The 17073-nt window shown below is 38.1% G+C and overlaps 1 protein-coding gene across 3 annotated transcripts in view; it reads right to left on the minus strand.

Moving 5' to 3' along the window:
- WDR19 (WD repeat domain 19) overlaps window positions 1-17073 on the minus strand; it is a 111704-nt gene that overhangs the window by 37978 nt on the left and 56653 nt on the right. For all 3 annotated transcript variants that reach the window (XM_041751393.1, XM_041751391.1, XM_041751392.1), the window contains exons 25-31: window positions 16771-16917; window positions 15823-15947; window positions 13648-13760; window positions 11960-12028; window positions 4407-4484; window positions 2858-2954; window positions 1197-1321 (exon numbers count right to left, since the gene is read on the minus strand). In XM_041751393.1, the coding sequence (XP_041607327.1) occupies window positions 1197-1321; window positions 2858-2954; window positions 4407-4484; window positions 11960-12028; window positions 13648-13760; window positions 15823-15947; window positions 16771-16917 (754 nt within the window). The remainder of the gene's footprint in view (window positions 1-1196; window positions 1322-2857; window positions 2955-4406; window positions 4485-11959; window positions 12029-13647; window positions 13761-15822; window positions 15948-16770; window positions 16918-17073) is intronic.

Here is a 17073-nt window from a genome sequence, read left to right on the forward strand (position 1 = left end):
GTTAGAGATCATATCAGGATCTAAATAATTTGTAAGAGGAGTCCTCTATCCTAGGTACCATCAAAATTAAATAAGCTCTTGTAGACTGGCCTGAAAACTAAATCAGCGTTAACATGGGAAGATGTGCTTTGATATAATGAAAATATAGAAAAATACCTAAGTTGAATTCTACCTATATCTTTACAGAGATGCTGTGTGTGTGAATGTATTTATACACATAAAACATTTAAGTTAATGGTACATATGAGCATTTGAGGTCTGCATGCTATATTTTTTTATTAAAACTTACTAATTAAAAAAACAAAATACAACTGGACATAAATATAATCCTAATGTGATTAAAAAGTAAGAGTGCACCCATGTATGTATAGAAGCATAAAGGATGGGGATCCCTGGGTGGCTCAGCGGTTTCGCGCCTGCCTTTGGCCCAGGGCGCGATCCTGGAGTCCCTGGAGTCCTCGAGTCCCGCATTGGGCTCCCAGCATGGAGCCTTTTTCTCCCTCTGCCTGTGTCTCTGCCTCTCTCTCTCTCTCTCATAAATAAATAAAATCTTAAAAAAAAAAAAAAGAAGCATAAAGTATATTTACAGCGCAGTGATAGCAGCTGTTACGTAGGGCAATGGACTTAGAAGGTACTTTTCCATTATACATTTCTACATTCTCTAAATCTTTTCAGTGAATATGTGTTTTTATATTGAGATGAAAACTAAATGTTATCAAAAATTGTGGGATTGTATAAAATCTATCTTAGAATTCATAAACTAGTAAGCTCTGGTTAAATGTCTTAGGTAAATCTTTTTTTTTTTTTTTTTTTTTTTACCAGGTGATTCCCTAATATGTACACAGAGAAACCTGCTTTCCCTGGTTTCTTATCCCCTTATCCCCTCTTATCCCCTTCCTGGGGATTGGTCCCCATGCCTCCTCTGCCCCATGTCTCGTTCCCTTTAGGAAACTATTTTTGCTAGCTAGACTTTTAAGTATATTTCTAATTTTATTTGCAGTGAATATATATTCATTCTTATGTTTTGCCCTTTTGTACACAAAAGCTAGCATACAGTGTAATTACTGTTTTTTTCACTTAACAGTATGGAGATCTAGAAAATGGCTCTAATCCGATGGAGAGGTGCCCATGAGAAATCCCTTCAGGTGATAAACTCACTTGGCAGATTACGTCCCGAGTCACTCGAAGGGCCTCACCTTCACTAGTATATAGCTGTGCAGAATCATGAGGTTGGTAGCCATCTCCGAGGGAATCTTGATCTTCTGGGATTTAAGTTCTGCGTACATACTAAAGAGAACATCGTGGGCATTCCGATAGTTTCCTTGAAAAAAGGTGGCAGAATGATATTATTGCAGAGGATGAAATCTGAGGACTTCCTGTGGTCCTTATTTTTTTGAAGTTTTTATTGAAATTCCAACATACGGTGTAATATTAGTTTCAGGTGTACAATATAGTGGCTCAAGATTTCTATGCATCAACAGGGGCTCATCACCATGTGGACCCTCACTGTACAGGCAGACTTTGTTACCAGCATTATCTTTAAAATTTCTCATCTAAAATAACTTAATAGTTTTTTCTGTGCTAACTGATGATAGTGTCCAGCCAGTCCCTCAGGGAGAGAATGGTGTCATCTGAGGCATCTCCTTCCTCAGGGCACCACCTGCTCCCAAAGCCAGGGGGTCAGCCCAGTTCTGAGTCTACCTTCTAAGCCTCCAAAGTCCAGCCCCGCGGGTAGCTTTCATGCTTCTCGCCAGCACCATTCTGCAGCAGCATACTAATTGGCACTCCCCTGGGCTTGTTCTGCCGCCATTCTCAGGTCAGAGTGTTCTGGAAAAATGTCAAACTCACACTCCAACAGAAAACCCTCCAAGGGCCTTGGGGATGGAGTACAAGTTCCTGAGCAGAGGGCCCGAGCCCTTCAGGATCTGCCTCTGCCTGCCTGATGGACCTGCCTCTGAGCCCTGGTAGGTGCCCCTGCACCCCCTGCTGCTGTTCTCCTTGGACACCCCCTTCTCCCTCAGCTCCTGCCTGAACCTCGACCTTTCAAAACTCGGGGGGAACTTCTGTTGCCTTCTCTCCTCTCCATCCTCCAACTCCCTGTACATCCACACCTCAGGATGAGGTGGGTCTCCCTCATGGTGCCCTTCTAATGGGTTTCCTTTCCACTCTGGCACTTCTCAGCCTGTATAACAACTCTGAATCTACTTTCTATGTGTCCCACTTAACCAGGACATCCTAAGGGCAGAACTGGGGCTCAGTCCTCTGAATCCTGAGCCCGCATCATGTATCCCTACAGTAAGTGTTGGATCAATGTAAAATGAATAAAGTAGTGATTTTTTAAATTCAATATTTGCCAAAGCTGTGTTCCATATTTATGAACATCTAAAAGAATCAGCTTGCAAAAATTAGTCAATAAATATTCAGAGAGCATGTGAATAAGTGAGTAGAACCATTCTGGTGGTTCTATAGATAGTCCCTGTATACTCTTAAGAGCTAGGTCAATAATCATACCACATCATCTCCCATCTTCTAACATCTTTTATGTTGTTAAAGCCCTATACATTGGATGGGAAGGAAGTGCTGCATGGTGTAGGAGAGAGGCTATGTGCTGGTTGAGGGTAGAGAGGCTGCCTTCTTGGAGATGAGAGCCTTGAGGCCATTAAGGGAGGATGAAACAGCACAAGCAAGGACACATTAATGGGATTATTCTGTGATGGGGAATTATTTTACTTCTCTCGAACCCAGAAATGGTTATTTCCTTAATCTTCTGGGTTCGGAGCAAACCCAGATCAGAAAAGAGGATGGGGTTTGATTCTACTACTTGAATATGAGAAACAGATAAATTTCCAGGACCTACCTGCAGACTGCTCTTCTCTGGCAATGATGATGGCAGTCCGGGCAGCTTCTCGGGATTGTTTCAGGGCCATGTACAAGCGGAACAGGTACTTGGCATCCTGACATACAAACCATTAGAGAAACATCACTGTCCTCATTAGCTAAAGGGAGAAACGCCTACAATTTTGCATTTCAGTTGAAATCCACTTTTGATACTGTTTTTAAAAAAATCCATTCAACAAAGAATTTGCTTTATCAAGTATTTATTTATAGTTCAGTATGTGCCAGGTCATATTCTAAGTACTTGAGAAGTATTAATGTGTTTAAATCTTCATACCTTCCCTGGGAGGAAGGCACAATTATATGCCAATTGCACTGATGAGAAACAAACACAACAGGGCCTCTTCAGAGTCTGGATTTGACCCATGGTGATTGGGCCTCAGAATCTGTTCCTAACCCTACTCCATAGAGTAACCTCCTGTGTACTTGAAATCAAGTTGGTACAATGTACTAACTTTGCAAAATTTCAAAAACTGTTACACCTATATAAATTTGGCTCATAAAAACTTTGGCCTTTGACTATTTTCTATTCCCATTCTCTTCACCTCTAGACAATTTCATATACTTGATGCTGGTTTCTGATTTTGTTAAAATAAGAGGACATAAGGTGAGCTGGTTTGGAACAGTCTAAGGGCCTGGGGCTCCACATCTCTATCTGTGAAATACTGGAAATGGACTCGGGGATCAAGTTCCCTATAATCCTCTCCAGCTATGACATTCTTGCACCTTCGCTCCAAATCAGTAAGCTGACTCCCTTCACAAGAAAATCACCTCAAACATCACAGTAAAAGGCAAGAAAAAGCTCCCAGGTATTCTCATAGGGAATGAAAGAGGATCGTTGTCTGTATAAACTCCCAAGAGTCACATACTTTGAAAATATGTTCTTAATGATTTATTTCTACTTTATATTTACAGTGAGTTACTTTTACTCTAAATAGGATTTTTTTAAAAAAAATATTTTATTTATTTATTTATTCATGAGAGACACAGAGAGAGAGGCAGAGACATAGGCAGAGGGAGAAGCAGGCTCCATGCAGGGAGCCTGATGTAGGATTTGATCCCGGGACTCTAGGATCACACCCTAGGCCAAAGGCAGGCTCCAAACCGCTGAGCCACCTGGGGATACCGCTAAATATGATTGTTATTAGTTCCCCAATATTTGAAATATGAACAAAGTATACTGATTTTTAAGGATTAATGCTAACTGATAATTCTAATAATATTTCTTATAGTTCCCAGAATAAATAAAACTCTTTAACCTTTGAGGAAAATTGTGGGTGGTGAGAATTGTTATCTTGATGATGGTTGTGCCTATTGCACAGGTGGCAATGCCAATGTCAGAGTGAATATACCTAATATCCTCTAAAATGCAGGGTCGGTTTAGAAGACTTCAGGCTAAAACTGTTTAAGTCTATGATGCAGGAGCCATAATAGGTAAAAACAGGGCAGAATAAAGTCAAATCATAACTAAAATACTTTAAAAATCCAAGTGACAACAATATTCCTGGTACCTTAGGCATGCCATCACTCTCTCCCATAAGGTGGTCTATCAGCTGATTGGTCAGGAGTTCATCTTTGGCTTGACCAACCTAGTTAGGAAGAGAAAGAAACCATAAATTCAGCACCTTAAAAAACTAGGAAGGAAGAGGAGTGGAGGAAATAAATAATCTTGTGCTAAGGAAATAGAATAAAAAAATTGTAAAAATACCTATAGTTAAGAACCTGACATGATACAAATTCAGAGTCCTTCATTCATTTATAAAGTCTCCATTAATAAAAGTCTCTCCTTAGAAGCTATAGCTTCTCTAAGTTGCTGTATCAAAAGGCTGCATTTTTTTTTCACACACAGAATACACTTCTTGAATGTTTCAGTAAAAACTTTAAGGTAAGTGACATCTAGACAATAGGGTCCTGAGTGCAGGAACTGGGCCGTCTGTGACAACATAGCACCAAGTGCTGCATCTTCAGCATTTTCAAAGGAAATGAACTTGTCCATGGCCACATGCCATCCAAAGCAGAAAAAGTATGGCTGTAGGGACCCAGAAGAGGGCAGGCAACTGGAAGTGTGGGTGGAGTTTTGGAGAGGATGCTGGCCTGGAGATCTAGATCTGAGAGTCACTTCCATGAAGGTCAGCATTAAATCACTATTGTTGCATAGTGTAGAAGAAAACTTATGTACAATATTGGAGGATGGGAATGTGTTAGTTGGAGTAACTACTGACATGAGTAGGAGGCTTAAGACTCTTGTGTCTATAAAAAAGGGGTGAGCCAAGAATACAACTGGAGGTACACTAGAGGGGAGGAATACTGAAGAGTATAGCACTGCCTTCACTGTATTAGTGATACAGTAAGAAAAGCCACTGGAAAATGAAGGTAATGGTCATTAGGACAAAGCAACACATGGCCTAGCTTGCTACAGGGGAAAGAATAAAAAGAAGTTTGAAAGTTCCTTGTGCAGAAGGAATTGTTGTGAATCTGTGGAGTAGAGGGACTCTTGTGGATTTCTACACACTTGTGTGTCATCAGTGCAAGAAAGCTAAGCTTTTATAAATCTATTGCCTTTACTTTTACCATTGCTATAAGGAAAGGACGCTTGCTGTATGGAAGAGAAATCCTTTATAGTTCCTCATGTGTATGGTTTTGGGTGAATAAGCCAGTATAGAGACATGGTTAAAGCAAAGAAAGGCCCTGGAATCAGCCTGCTTGAACTCAAAAGATCACCTGGGTGATCTTCAGGTTACTCTTGGGACCTCAATGAGGATAAAGATAATACCTAACTCACAGTATTAAGGATTAAATAAGTTAATACCCTTAAAGTGCCTGGACTGGTGCTAAGTAAATCGTGTTGCCAGATATAGCAAATAAAAATACAGGACATCTGGTTAAATTTGAATTTCAGAGGCTTGAGCACACCCAAAATGTTAGGATAAATGGAAAGGGTAGCTGGTAAGGAACAGGTGTGGCCACTAAGAATTAAAATTAAAAGGACGATGGAGACAGAAGGCTGAGGAACACTAACATTTAAGGAGAAGAAAAGTCAGTGAAGGAGGCTGAGAAAGGACCATCTGAGAACTAGAGAAACAGTGTTCTAAGGGAGTAAAAATTTCAAGAAAGGTGTAGTATAATAGCATAAAATGCTGCCATAACATGGAGTAAAGATTGAGAAGAGACTCATGCATTTAGCATGTAGGAGATCATTGGGGACCTTTTAGAGAAGGTTTATAGAAAGGTGAAGGCAGAAGCTGACTGCAAAGAGGCAAGAAGGCCTGCAACATGGATACCGGATACTGTGAAGACCCATCTTTCTCAACCATCTCCTGGGTTCACTCAGATAATGATTCCCCACTAGGCCTCTACTACACACACATCAACACACACACACACACATGCCAAGAATGTATTTCAGCAACTTGAGGGGTAGAGGATGGGGGTGGGGTTGAGGTGGGTGAAGTATGAATATTTTAAAGATATTCTCCATTATGGGGTCAGCAAGTAAGAGTGGACAGACTATAAGAAAGTTCAATTAGGGGGAGGGTGTCTCAAGGTAGAAAGGAAAGAAAAGAATGGAAGATTGGAAAAAATTTGTATCATCTATACAGTGCTTCTACTGAGCTGGGAACCAACATGTGTTCAATTCAGCAAGTATTTACTGAGTGCCCACAATGTGCTAAACCCTCTATGAAAAAATGAGTCCTTGACCTTGAGGAGCTATTACTCTGAAGGTGCGATAATTGTAACGGTAAGTGATGTTCAAAAGTACTTAGAGAAGACTCTAAGGAGGGTGAAATTTCAGGAAAGGCTTATGTGTGGAGTGGGTCTTCTGTGTTGTGTAGGAGCATGAAGACAAGGGTGTATTTAAAAAAAAAATTAAAATTAAAAAATTAAAAAAAAATGTCCCTATTACCTAAAGCAATTACAGATTCAGTGTGATGCCTATCAAAATTCTAATGGCATGCTTCACAGAACTAGAACAAATAATTCTAAAATTTGTATGGAACCACAGAAGATCCCAAATAGCCAAAGCAATGTTGAGAAAGAAGAACAAAATTGCACGCAGGAATCTTCGCTCCCTGATTTCAAATTATACTACAAAGCTACTATAATCAAAACAGTATGGTATTAGTACAAAAACAGACAGGTCAATGGAGAGAGCCCAGAATAAAACCCACACATATAGGAACAGTTAATCTATGATAAAGGAGCCAAAACCATACAATGAAGAAAGGACAGTCTTATTTTTTTTAAGATTTTATTTATTTATTCATGAGAGACACACAGAGAGAGGCAGAGACATAGGCAGAGGGAGAAGCAGGCTCCCTCTGGGGAGCCCAACATGAGACTCGATCCTACGACCCCAGGATCACACCCTGAGCCAAAGGCAGACGCTCAACCACTGAGACAGCCAGGTGCCCCAAGACAATCATTTTAATAAAAATTGGCTCAGCTGGCTAAGTTTCTGGCTCTTGATTTTGGCTCAGGTCATGATCTTAGGGTTGGGAAACTGAGCGCTGCATTGGTTCCATGCTGAGAGTGGAGCCTGCTTGGGATTGTCACTCCCTTTCCCTCTGCCACCTGCCCGCTCATGCTCTCTCTAAAAAAATTAAGAATAAATACAAATAAAATAAAAGTGAACAAGATAATTGCAGCCCCTGCCCCCACTCCCACAAACTTGGGAAAAGTGGAAAGCCACATTGAAAAGAATGAAACTAGACCACTTTCTTACACCATACACAAACATTAACTCAAAATGTATTAGGCTTAAATGTGAGACCTGAAACCATGAAATTCCTAAAAGAAAACATAGGGGGGTAAATTCCTTGACATCACTTTTAGTGATGTCTTTATGGATCTGACTCCAAAGGCAAGGCAAACAAAAGCAAAAGTGAACAAATGGGATCACATCAAACTAAAAAGTTGCACAGCAAAGGAAACCATCATCAAAAACGAAAAGGCAACCTACCAAATGGGAGAAGGTATTTGCAATCTATATATCCAATAAGAGGTTAATATCCAAAATATATATATAAAAACTCAAAATATATATATAAAAGCCTCATGCAACTCAACTCATCCAAAATATATGTATAAAAACTCAAAAAATATATATAAAAAACTCATGCAACTCAACAACAAAACCAACCTGATCAAAAAATGGGCAGAGGATCTGAATAGATATTTCTCTGAGGAAGACATACAAATGGCCAACAGGCACATGAAAAACTGCTGCACATTACTAATTATTAGGAAAATGCAAATCAAAACCACAATGAGATATCACCTAACACCTATTAGAGTGGCTATTAACAAAAAGACAAGAAATAACAAATGTTGGAAAACAGTATGGAGATTCCTCAAAAAATTTAGAACTACCACATGCCCCAGCCATTCCACTGCTCAGTATTTATTGAAATAATATAAAAACACTAATTTAAAAAATATGTGCACTTATGTTTGTTGCAACATTTACAATAGCCAAGATATGAAAATTTGCATCCATTCATAGGATGAATAAATATGTCATATATATATATATACACACACACACACACACACATACACACACATACACACACAATGGAATACTACTCAGCCATATAAAAGAATGAAATCTTGCCAAATGTGACAACATGGATGGTCTTTGAGGGACTTATGCTAAGTGAAATAAGACAAAGACAGATACTATAAAATTTCACTCGTATGTGGAATCTAAAACAAAATAAAACCAAACAAATTCATAGATACAGAGAACAGACCAGTGGTGCAGAAAGGAAGGAGGTTGGGGGATGGGTGAAATGGGTCAACTATATGATGATGGATGGTAACTAGACCTATGATGGTGATCCTTTGTAGTGCATACAGATATCGAATTATAAAGCTGTACAACTGAACCTTATATAATTAAAAACGAAATTAAGAAATGTAATATCTGATATCTTGTTGTACCTGAGGGCAAGGAAGCTATTAGAGATTAATTAGGATTGTGTCAAAATGCAATAATCATTAATGCAAAGAGACATTTGAGCATAAAAAATATCAACTGTAATGGACTGAAATCAAATACGTTAAAAACCTATGATTTCACAATGATATTAAAAACAAAAGTACCTCTGGAGGTCACCTACAGAGGTCATTTACAACCCCTAATGAAATAACGGATCTAGGTAATAAATATTAATGGCTGCTAAAGCCATTAGGTGAAAGGTTGATGGGAAACCTTATAATGGAGGGATCGGGCTGACTGCTCCAACATCCAAAAATCCATTTTAACACCATAAAAACAGAGATGACAAATTATGGGCTATTATAGGCTGAATGTTTATGTCCCCCCTACCCAGTTCATATGTGGAAGTCCTACCCCACAATGTGATTATATTTGAAGATAGGGCCTTTGGGAGTAATTACAGTTAGATGAGGTCATGAGGGTGGGGATCTTATGATGGGATTAGTGGTGTTATAAAAAGGGGAAGGGAGAGAAATTTCCTGGAAAGGTCATGTGAGGACATAGCAAGAAGGTGGCCATCTACATGTCTGGAAGAGAGCTCTCAACCAAACTGGATGGCCCCTTGACCTTAGCCTTCTCAGCCTCCAGAACTGTGAGAAATAAATTTCTGTTTTTTAAGCCACCTAAACTCTGTGGTATTTTGTTAGGTCAGCCTGAGCAAATTAAGATATTAGAAACCTACTTAAGCGAAATACATAAATCAAGAAAGACAATTATCATATGATCTCACTCATGGGGAATTTAAGAAACAAAATAGAAGATCTTAGAGGAAGGGAGAGGAAAATAAAACAAGATGAAATCAGAAAGGGAGACAAACCATAAGAGACTCTTAATCATAGGAAACAAACTGAGGGTTACTGGAGGGGAGCGGGGGAGGGCGGGATGGGGTAATTGGGTGATGGACGTTCAGGAGGGCACATGATGTCATGAGCACTGAGTATTATATAAGACTGATGAATCACTGACCTCTACCTTTGAAATTGATAATACACTACACGTTAATGGAATTTAAACAAAAATTTAAAAAACTATCCAAAGTAAACCCAAGTGAAATCCTAACAACAAAAAGATATGAGCCTACTGATATGATGAAATATGAAGTACACAGTACCATCTATGAAGTCATTTATCTAAAAAGATCAAATCTGTGTCTGATCAAGTATCTAGATTTAATTACCAGTTGGTGGGAAATACAGGAGATGGAGAAATTTGCATCCTAACTAGATGCTCAATAATATCAAGAAATGACTGTTGGAGAAATTGCAAGGCAATGCTGGAAATGTAAAATGGTTTAGCTTCTTTGGGGAAACAGTTGGGCAGTTCCTCAAAATGTTAAACATAGAGCTAACTCATGTCCTACCAATTCCTAGGTATATACCCAAGAGAAATGAAAACACATGTCCACACAAAAACTTGTACACAAAGGTTAACAGCAGCATTATTCATAAAAGCTCGAAAGTTAGAAGTAACCCAAGTGTCTACCAACTGATGAATGGATAAACACAATGTGGTAGAGTCCTACAATACAGTGTTATTCAGCCAAAAAAGGAATGAAGTATTAGTACATGCTACAACACAGTTGAACTTTGAAAACATTCTACATGAAAGATGCCAGACACAAAGGGACTCCTACCTCGCACCATACACAAAAGTTAATCCAGGATGGGGATAGGCATAAGTAAGAAAGCTAAAGCAATCAAATCTCTAGAAAAAAACAAAAGAGAAATACCTTAATGACCATGGGATAGGCAATGATTTATCAAATAGGACTAAAAAAACACTAACCATTAAAGAAAAGATTCATAAGTTGGACTTTATTAAAACTTAGGAATTTCTATCAAGACACCACTGAAGAATAAAAAGGCAAGCCACAGCTTGAGAAATTTTCACAATACACATTTTGATGAAAAGACTTGTATCTAGAAATTATTAAAAAAAAAAAAGTCCTACAAATCAGTAAGAATAAGGTGAGATGATACAATTAAAAATTAGAAAAAAGATTTAAAATGCACTTCAGAAAAGAGGCTATCCAAATGACCAATATACATATGAAAAGGTGCTCAGTAATCAGTCTTTAGAAAAATGAATTAAAACCATAATGAGATACACTATACATCTATCAGAATAGTTACAATGAAATAGACTGGTAAGTGTTAGTAAAGAGAGCAACTAAATTCTTTCACACTGCTGGTAGAGTGTAAATTGGTATAACTACTTTGAAAAAAATGTTTGGCAATGCCTGCTATGCTAAAATATGTGTATCTTATGACCTAATAATTCTACTCCTGGAAATATACCCAATAAGGCAAAGTGCTACATCCATCAAAAGACACGAACAAATTTATGGCAACCTTATTCATAACACGCCCAAATTGGAGACAACCCAAATGCCTGTTAACAGAATAATGGTTAAGTGAATTGTGGTATCGTCACACAGTGGAATACTACACAGCCACGAATAAGAATGAACTCTTGCTGCATGTAGTAACACACATGCATTAACAGACTGTTGATTGGAAGAAAACTGGACATAAAATAGTACAAAGTATGTATGACTCCATTTATCTGAAATACATAGACAGATAAAACCAATCTATAAGGACAGAAGTCAGAATTGTGGTTACCCTTGGCTGGGGGCACTGACTGGGAGGCAACATAAGAGAGCCTTCTGGGGAGCTGGAAATGTTCTATATCTTGATCTCAGTAGGGGTTTAACCAGTGTACATATCTGAAAAAATGAGTTATATACTTAGGATTTGTGCACTTTATTGCATGCAAGTTACACCTTAAAGAAAATCCAAAGGTTCTTATCTTTTATAGACAGATTTTGTACCCATAAATAAATGACACGGTGTCTGTGATTTGTTTTAAAATAATACTGGGAAAGAGGTGGGGGTATGAATGACATAAGATTGGTTCTATGTTGATGGCTGTTGAAGTCAGATGATGGGTACATGGGAACTTGTTACACTATTTGGTCTACTTTTGTATGTTTGGAAATTTCTTCAAAAAGTTTTAAAAATATTGGCAGTCACAAAAGTCTGCATTACAGAGTTTACTTACAGTTTCAATTGCCATTTCTATTGCCGCATTATCTTCTGAGCTTGGACATTTCAGGAAATGTTTAAGCGCCTAAAATGAGAATTGCATAGCAATTAAAAATTTTCAGGCTGCTTTCACACTGGGGAAAAACAAAGCTTTCACATACTTAAAGTAATTATAGTTTGTGAAAGTATCTTCCTCTCAGCCAGGGGCTTGCATAGTCTGGGTCTTAAAACAGACACTTAACAGGTTGAGTGCAGTTTAAACAATGGAAGGATCCAGCAAATCCTCTGAAGAATTTAGTTCTGACTTCTGGTGAGAGGAGAATAAAAAAATCATCCCTCTTTCATTGTGAAGATATAATTATTTTCATTCATTTGTTTATTCAACAAATATTTGCTGCCCACCTGCTACTATGCATATGAGATTGTGCTGGATGCTGCGGAGAATCCCAGGAAGGATATGATATGGCCCCTCTTGTATTATGCACAATCTAATTGGGGAGATCTATGTAAAATGATACTATAAGGAACCAATTATTTTAAGTCATAACTGTCTGATTCCTGAACACTACACCACCACACCTATGAAGAAATTTAAGGTTATAAAAGTTTAAAAGACAAATGGGCAGTATGGCCTAGTTTTCATAGGTGCTCTGAGGAAGAAAAGTTGATTAAACATAGGGATGACCCTACAGGTGCCACCAAGGAAAAAGGACTTGAGATGAACAAGTCTGTGGTAGATGGGGAAGAGGACGGAGAGGAATCCAGGTGAGAACAGGGATGGGGAATGGCCAGCGGGAATACAGGTTTCTTCAGTGGAAACAGCTGGATGCCAACAGCTTGTTGGGAAGTTCAGGCTTCTTGATCAATTTGTGGGAATTCTCTTGTGTGCCAGCTAAGGAGTCTGGACTTTAAGTGCCCAGAAACAGTAAATTGGTGGCCAGAAGGCTGAGTTCACACACAGACATGTTTCTTCAGTGGCTGAGGTATTCTATGAATATCTGGGCCCATATTTTAAAATTGGGAGGCTGAGACTCCTATTTCTCATGAAAAATCCTATGATCAGGCACTAGTAGGACCAACTCCTGAAAGGCAAGAATTTTCTGGAAGCAGAAGCTATTTCCTTCAGACCAAACAAGTGCCACCCATTGGCCCCTGACCTGACATACAATGAAGGCACAGCTTCAATTAGTTACATCCCTTGCTGGAACACCATAACCCCTGCTGTAGGGGCTCTGTAGCAAAGAAAGTATGTACTGTCTGGGGAACAAAATGCAGGAGGAGTTACAGGGACAGAAACTAAAAACAGGGAAAGTAGAAATAATATTGTATTAATCTAATAATAAGTGAGGTGAGTGACCCAGGTTTGAATTAAGTTGATGATCGTTATAATGAAACGGGACAGATGTCAGAGATACTACAAGGAAAGAATGTGACCAGCTGTGGGAGAGAGAAGATGATTTAAAGTTAACTCAGATTCCAGATCTGGGTGTCTGGGAGCATAATATATTTCTGGGGCACCTGGCTGACCCAGTTAGTGGAGCATGTGAGTGTTTATCTCAGGCTCATGAGTTCAGGCTCCATGTTGGGCATAGAGATGATAGATAGATAGATAGATAGATAGATAGATAGATAGATAGATAGAAAGAATATTTCCTATAAGAATTCTTGTGGAATTCAATGCATATTTTCTTGGGAAATACGAACTCGTGAATATTGGCCACACAGCAAGAAGAATTTTCCAGCCTGAAAATGTCTTTTTTCTCCTTCAAAATATAAGGCAATACTTTGATAGTCTTCATTAGTAGTATCTTCAGAACCTACAACAGAAATTCACTGAGTAAAATATCTGAGTAAAACTTGCTGACCTTTTATTGCTAACTTAAAAGTAAGATCTAAAAACAGGTGATTGAAAAAAATTTAACTGAATATCAGTGTTGTTTTCATCACAAAAAAACATTCACCCTCATTATACCAAATATCAACTCTGTTCCACCTTCTTTTTACTCAACACAGGAATCAGGACAGGAAATGATGAGGCCTTATGAGAATCTAGGCTGTGGTTTGACATTACCCTTTGTGACTGTTATCCATCTTAAAGAGTCTCAATCTCATTTCCTGAAACAACAGGAACAACCAGGACCATAATCACAATCATGATGTGCCTAGAGCTTCAGAACAGTCAGAAGTCAAACATAATACATACAAGTGTAATCCATCTCCCTGTCTCAGCAATGCCTGGTTTAGACAACTGTCTGTATTTATCACACAAGTAAGGAGATAATATTCAAGGAGCCCATAGATGCCATTTACAGATAATAACTTTTTCTTTTGGTTTGAAGCTTAAATATGTTAAGCACAGAAGAAGAAGAATCTCAAATCTGCAGGAGTTCCGACTCATTGTTTACACTTACCCAGGGGAGTTGGAGGCCCATTATGATGCCAAGGTATAATGACAGCCCTGGACTTCCAGCCCCAAGGCACACAGGGAGTTTATGAGAGAAGAGGGTAAAGAAAGGTGGAGAAAAAGTAACTATGTGTATGATGCAGGATAAACCACATCCTTCGGAAATGGAAAAAACCTAAATGTGTTAGTGCTATGGTGATTTGTAGTGTTAAGACAGAAATGTCATCTGTCAAGTTAAACATTAATAATTCTAATGTTGCTTTTATCTCTATTTCCTTTTTTTCTTTAGCTTTTTATTTTCTCCAATTATATGAATGGCTTCCTAAGATATTAGAAGATGCTTTCACCTGTTTGAAAGACTGAAATAAAAATTTTCTAATAAATTCTATCATTATTTCTTATGGTCATCTTGTGAATTTTTAAAACCAAATAACACAAGGGTGTCTGGGGGGATTCAGTCCATTGAGTGCCAGCTCTTGATTAGAGCTCAGGTCTTGATCTCAGGGTCATGAGTTCAAGCCTCACACTGGACTCCACACTGAGCTTGGAGCCCACTTAAAAAATAAGTAAATAAATAATAAACAAAAATAAATTTTAAAAAACCCAAAATAACACAAAGGGACAAATATTTTGTGACTCCACATATATGATGTACCATGAATAGTCAAATTTATAGAGACAAAGTAGAATAGTGGCTACCAAGGGTTGGTGGACAGGGAAGTGGGGAGGTGCTGTTTAATGAATACAGGGTTTTAGTTCAGGATGATGAAAAAGCTCTGGAGATGAGTGATGGTGATGGTTGTACAATAATGTGAATGTACTTAATATGACTGAGCTGTACATGTAAAAATGGTTAAAATGGCACATTTATGTTATATACTTTTTCTACAATAAAAACAAAACAAAACACTACCACAAATAACATTATGTATGGCCCATAAAATGAGAATCTGAAAATTATTTCAGTAGTTTCTAAGAATAATTGCAAGCAAGGGAAGAAAACCTATAAGCAAGTGTTCTCAGACTATAAAATTCTCTTTTGGACTTTCTTTTGGAAAACCACATCTTGTGTATATCACTCTTCATCAAAGAATAACCATATAATCTTAATTTGTAAGTCACTTTTAAAAATTCATGAAAATATTTCTTAGAAAATTCTTTTGTGTTTTCTATCACCTTCATTTTGGAACTTTGTTTTACTACTGGTTGACAAACAGAATTTGGGAAATCTGGCCTCTTTTAGAGGTTACCCAAAAAGCTTAATTTTTGAAAACGGTCTTATAATTCCATTTCACCTTTAAGATGGTAGGAATCTTGAAATCTAACAAGTAACATACAGATATGCATGTATCTACGTATAAATGGTGTGTGTGAGTGTGCTTATGGGCATGCCAATCTGATAATTAGATCCTAAGGGTCAAGTATTTCTATGTCACATATCTTTAGGAGAAATTTGGGTAAACAATGGTATTTACCAATAATGTCTGCATAGATTTCCATTTTGTTGTGCTGCTGAGCCAGCGTGAAAGCTTCATTATTACATTTGGACATAACGAGAAACTGGATGGCAGACCCGTAGTCACCCAACTGTAGGAAAAACCTAAAACAAAGTACTTTAATCACCTTGATTCATTTAAAATAAGTTTGTCATTTACAAAATCAAATCTTTTTGCAACTATGAGAAACCACTTAAAAATAAAAATTAGGGGGATCCCTGGGTGGCGCAGCAGTTTGGCGCCTGCCTTTAGCCCAGGGCGTGATCCTGGAGACCCAGGATCGAATCCTACATCGGGCTCCCAGTGCATGGAACCTGCTTCTCCCTCTGCCTATGTCTCTGCCTCTCTCTCTCTCTCTCTCTCTCTCTCTCTCTCTGTGACTATCATAAATAAATAAAAATTAAAAAAAATTTAAAAAAATAAAATAAAATAAAATAAAATAAAATAAAATAAAATAAAATAAAATAAAATAAAATAAAATAAAAATTAGGGATCCCTGGGTGGCGCAGTGGTTTGGCGCCTGCCTTTGACCCAGGGCGCGATCCTGGAGACCCGGGATCGAGTCCCACGTCGGGGTCCCTGCATGGAGCCTGCTTCTCCCTCTGCCTGTGTCTCTGCCTCTCTCTCTCTCTCTGTGTGTGACTATCATGAATAAATAAATAAAATCTTTAAAAAAATAAATTAAAAAAATAAAAAATAAAAAAATAAAAATTAGTCAAACTGCAGTTCTACACACTACATATGCTTATATTTGAAAAATGAACTCTTACACTCTACCAGAAACAGACTTTGAATTTAAACACTTAGACCTACCAAAAAAATGAAAAGGAATAAATATTCCCTTTGAATGTATTTATTTGATGAAGGGAAGGGGCACTTTCTTTTAAGGCTAGTTTTTGGAAGTCCAAAAATAATGCATTCTGTTACCTGGCTACCATTTTGGCGCCATCCAAAGATTGGGTCTCTCTGACAATACTAACAGCCTTTTCGGGATTGTTGAGGTGATCCAGATAGATGCGGATTACGCTGTTCCATTGTTTTGCATTCTCATAAGCCACAACAGCTTCTTTGTATCTATAAGAAATATTTGCTTCAGAAAAGCTTTCTTAACACCGCCACATTTGGGGGGAAAGTGTCAATAAATTGGACAGTTTTTTTACTGATGGTGGTTGCTTAATTTTCTTGAACTGTGTTCTTCATAGGAGAGAATATAAGGAATCATCTCACTAA

This window comes from Vulpes lagopus, chromosome 4 (genome assembly GCF_018345385.1).
Source record: "Vulpes lagopus strain Blue_001 chromosome 4, ASM1834538v1, whole genome shotgun sequence".
NCBI lineage: Eukaryota > Metazoa > Chordata > Mammalia > Carnivora > Canidae > Vulpes > Vulpes lagopus.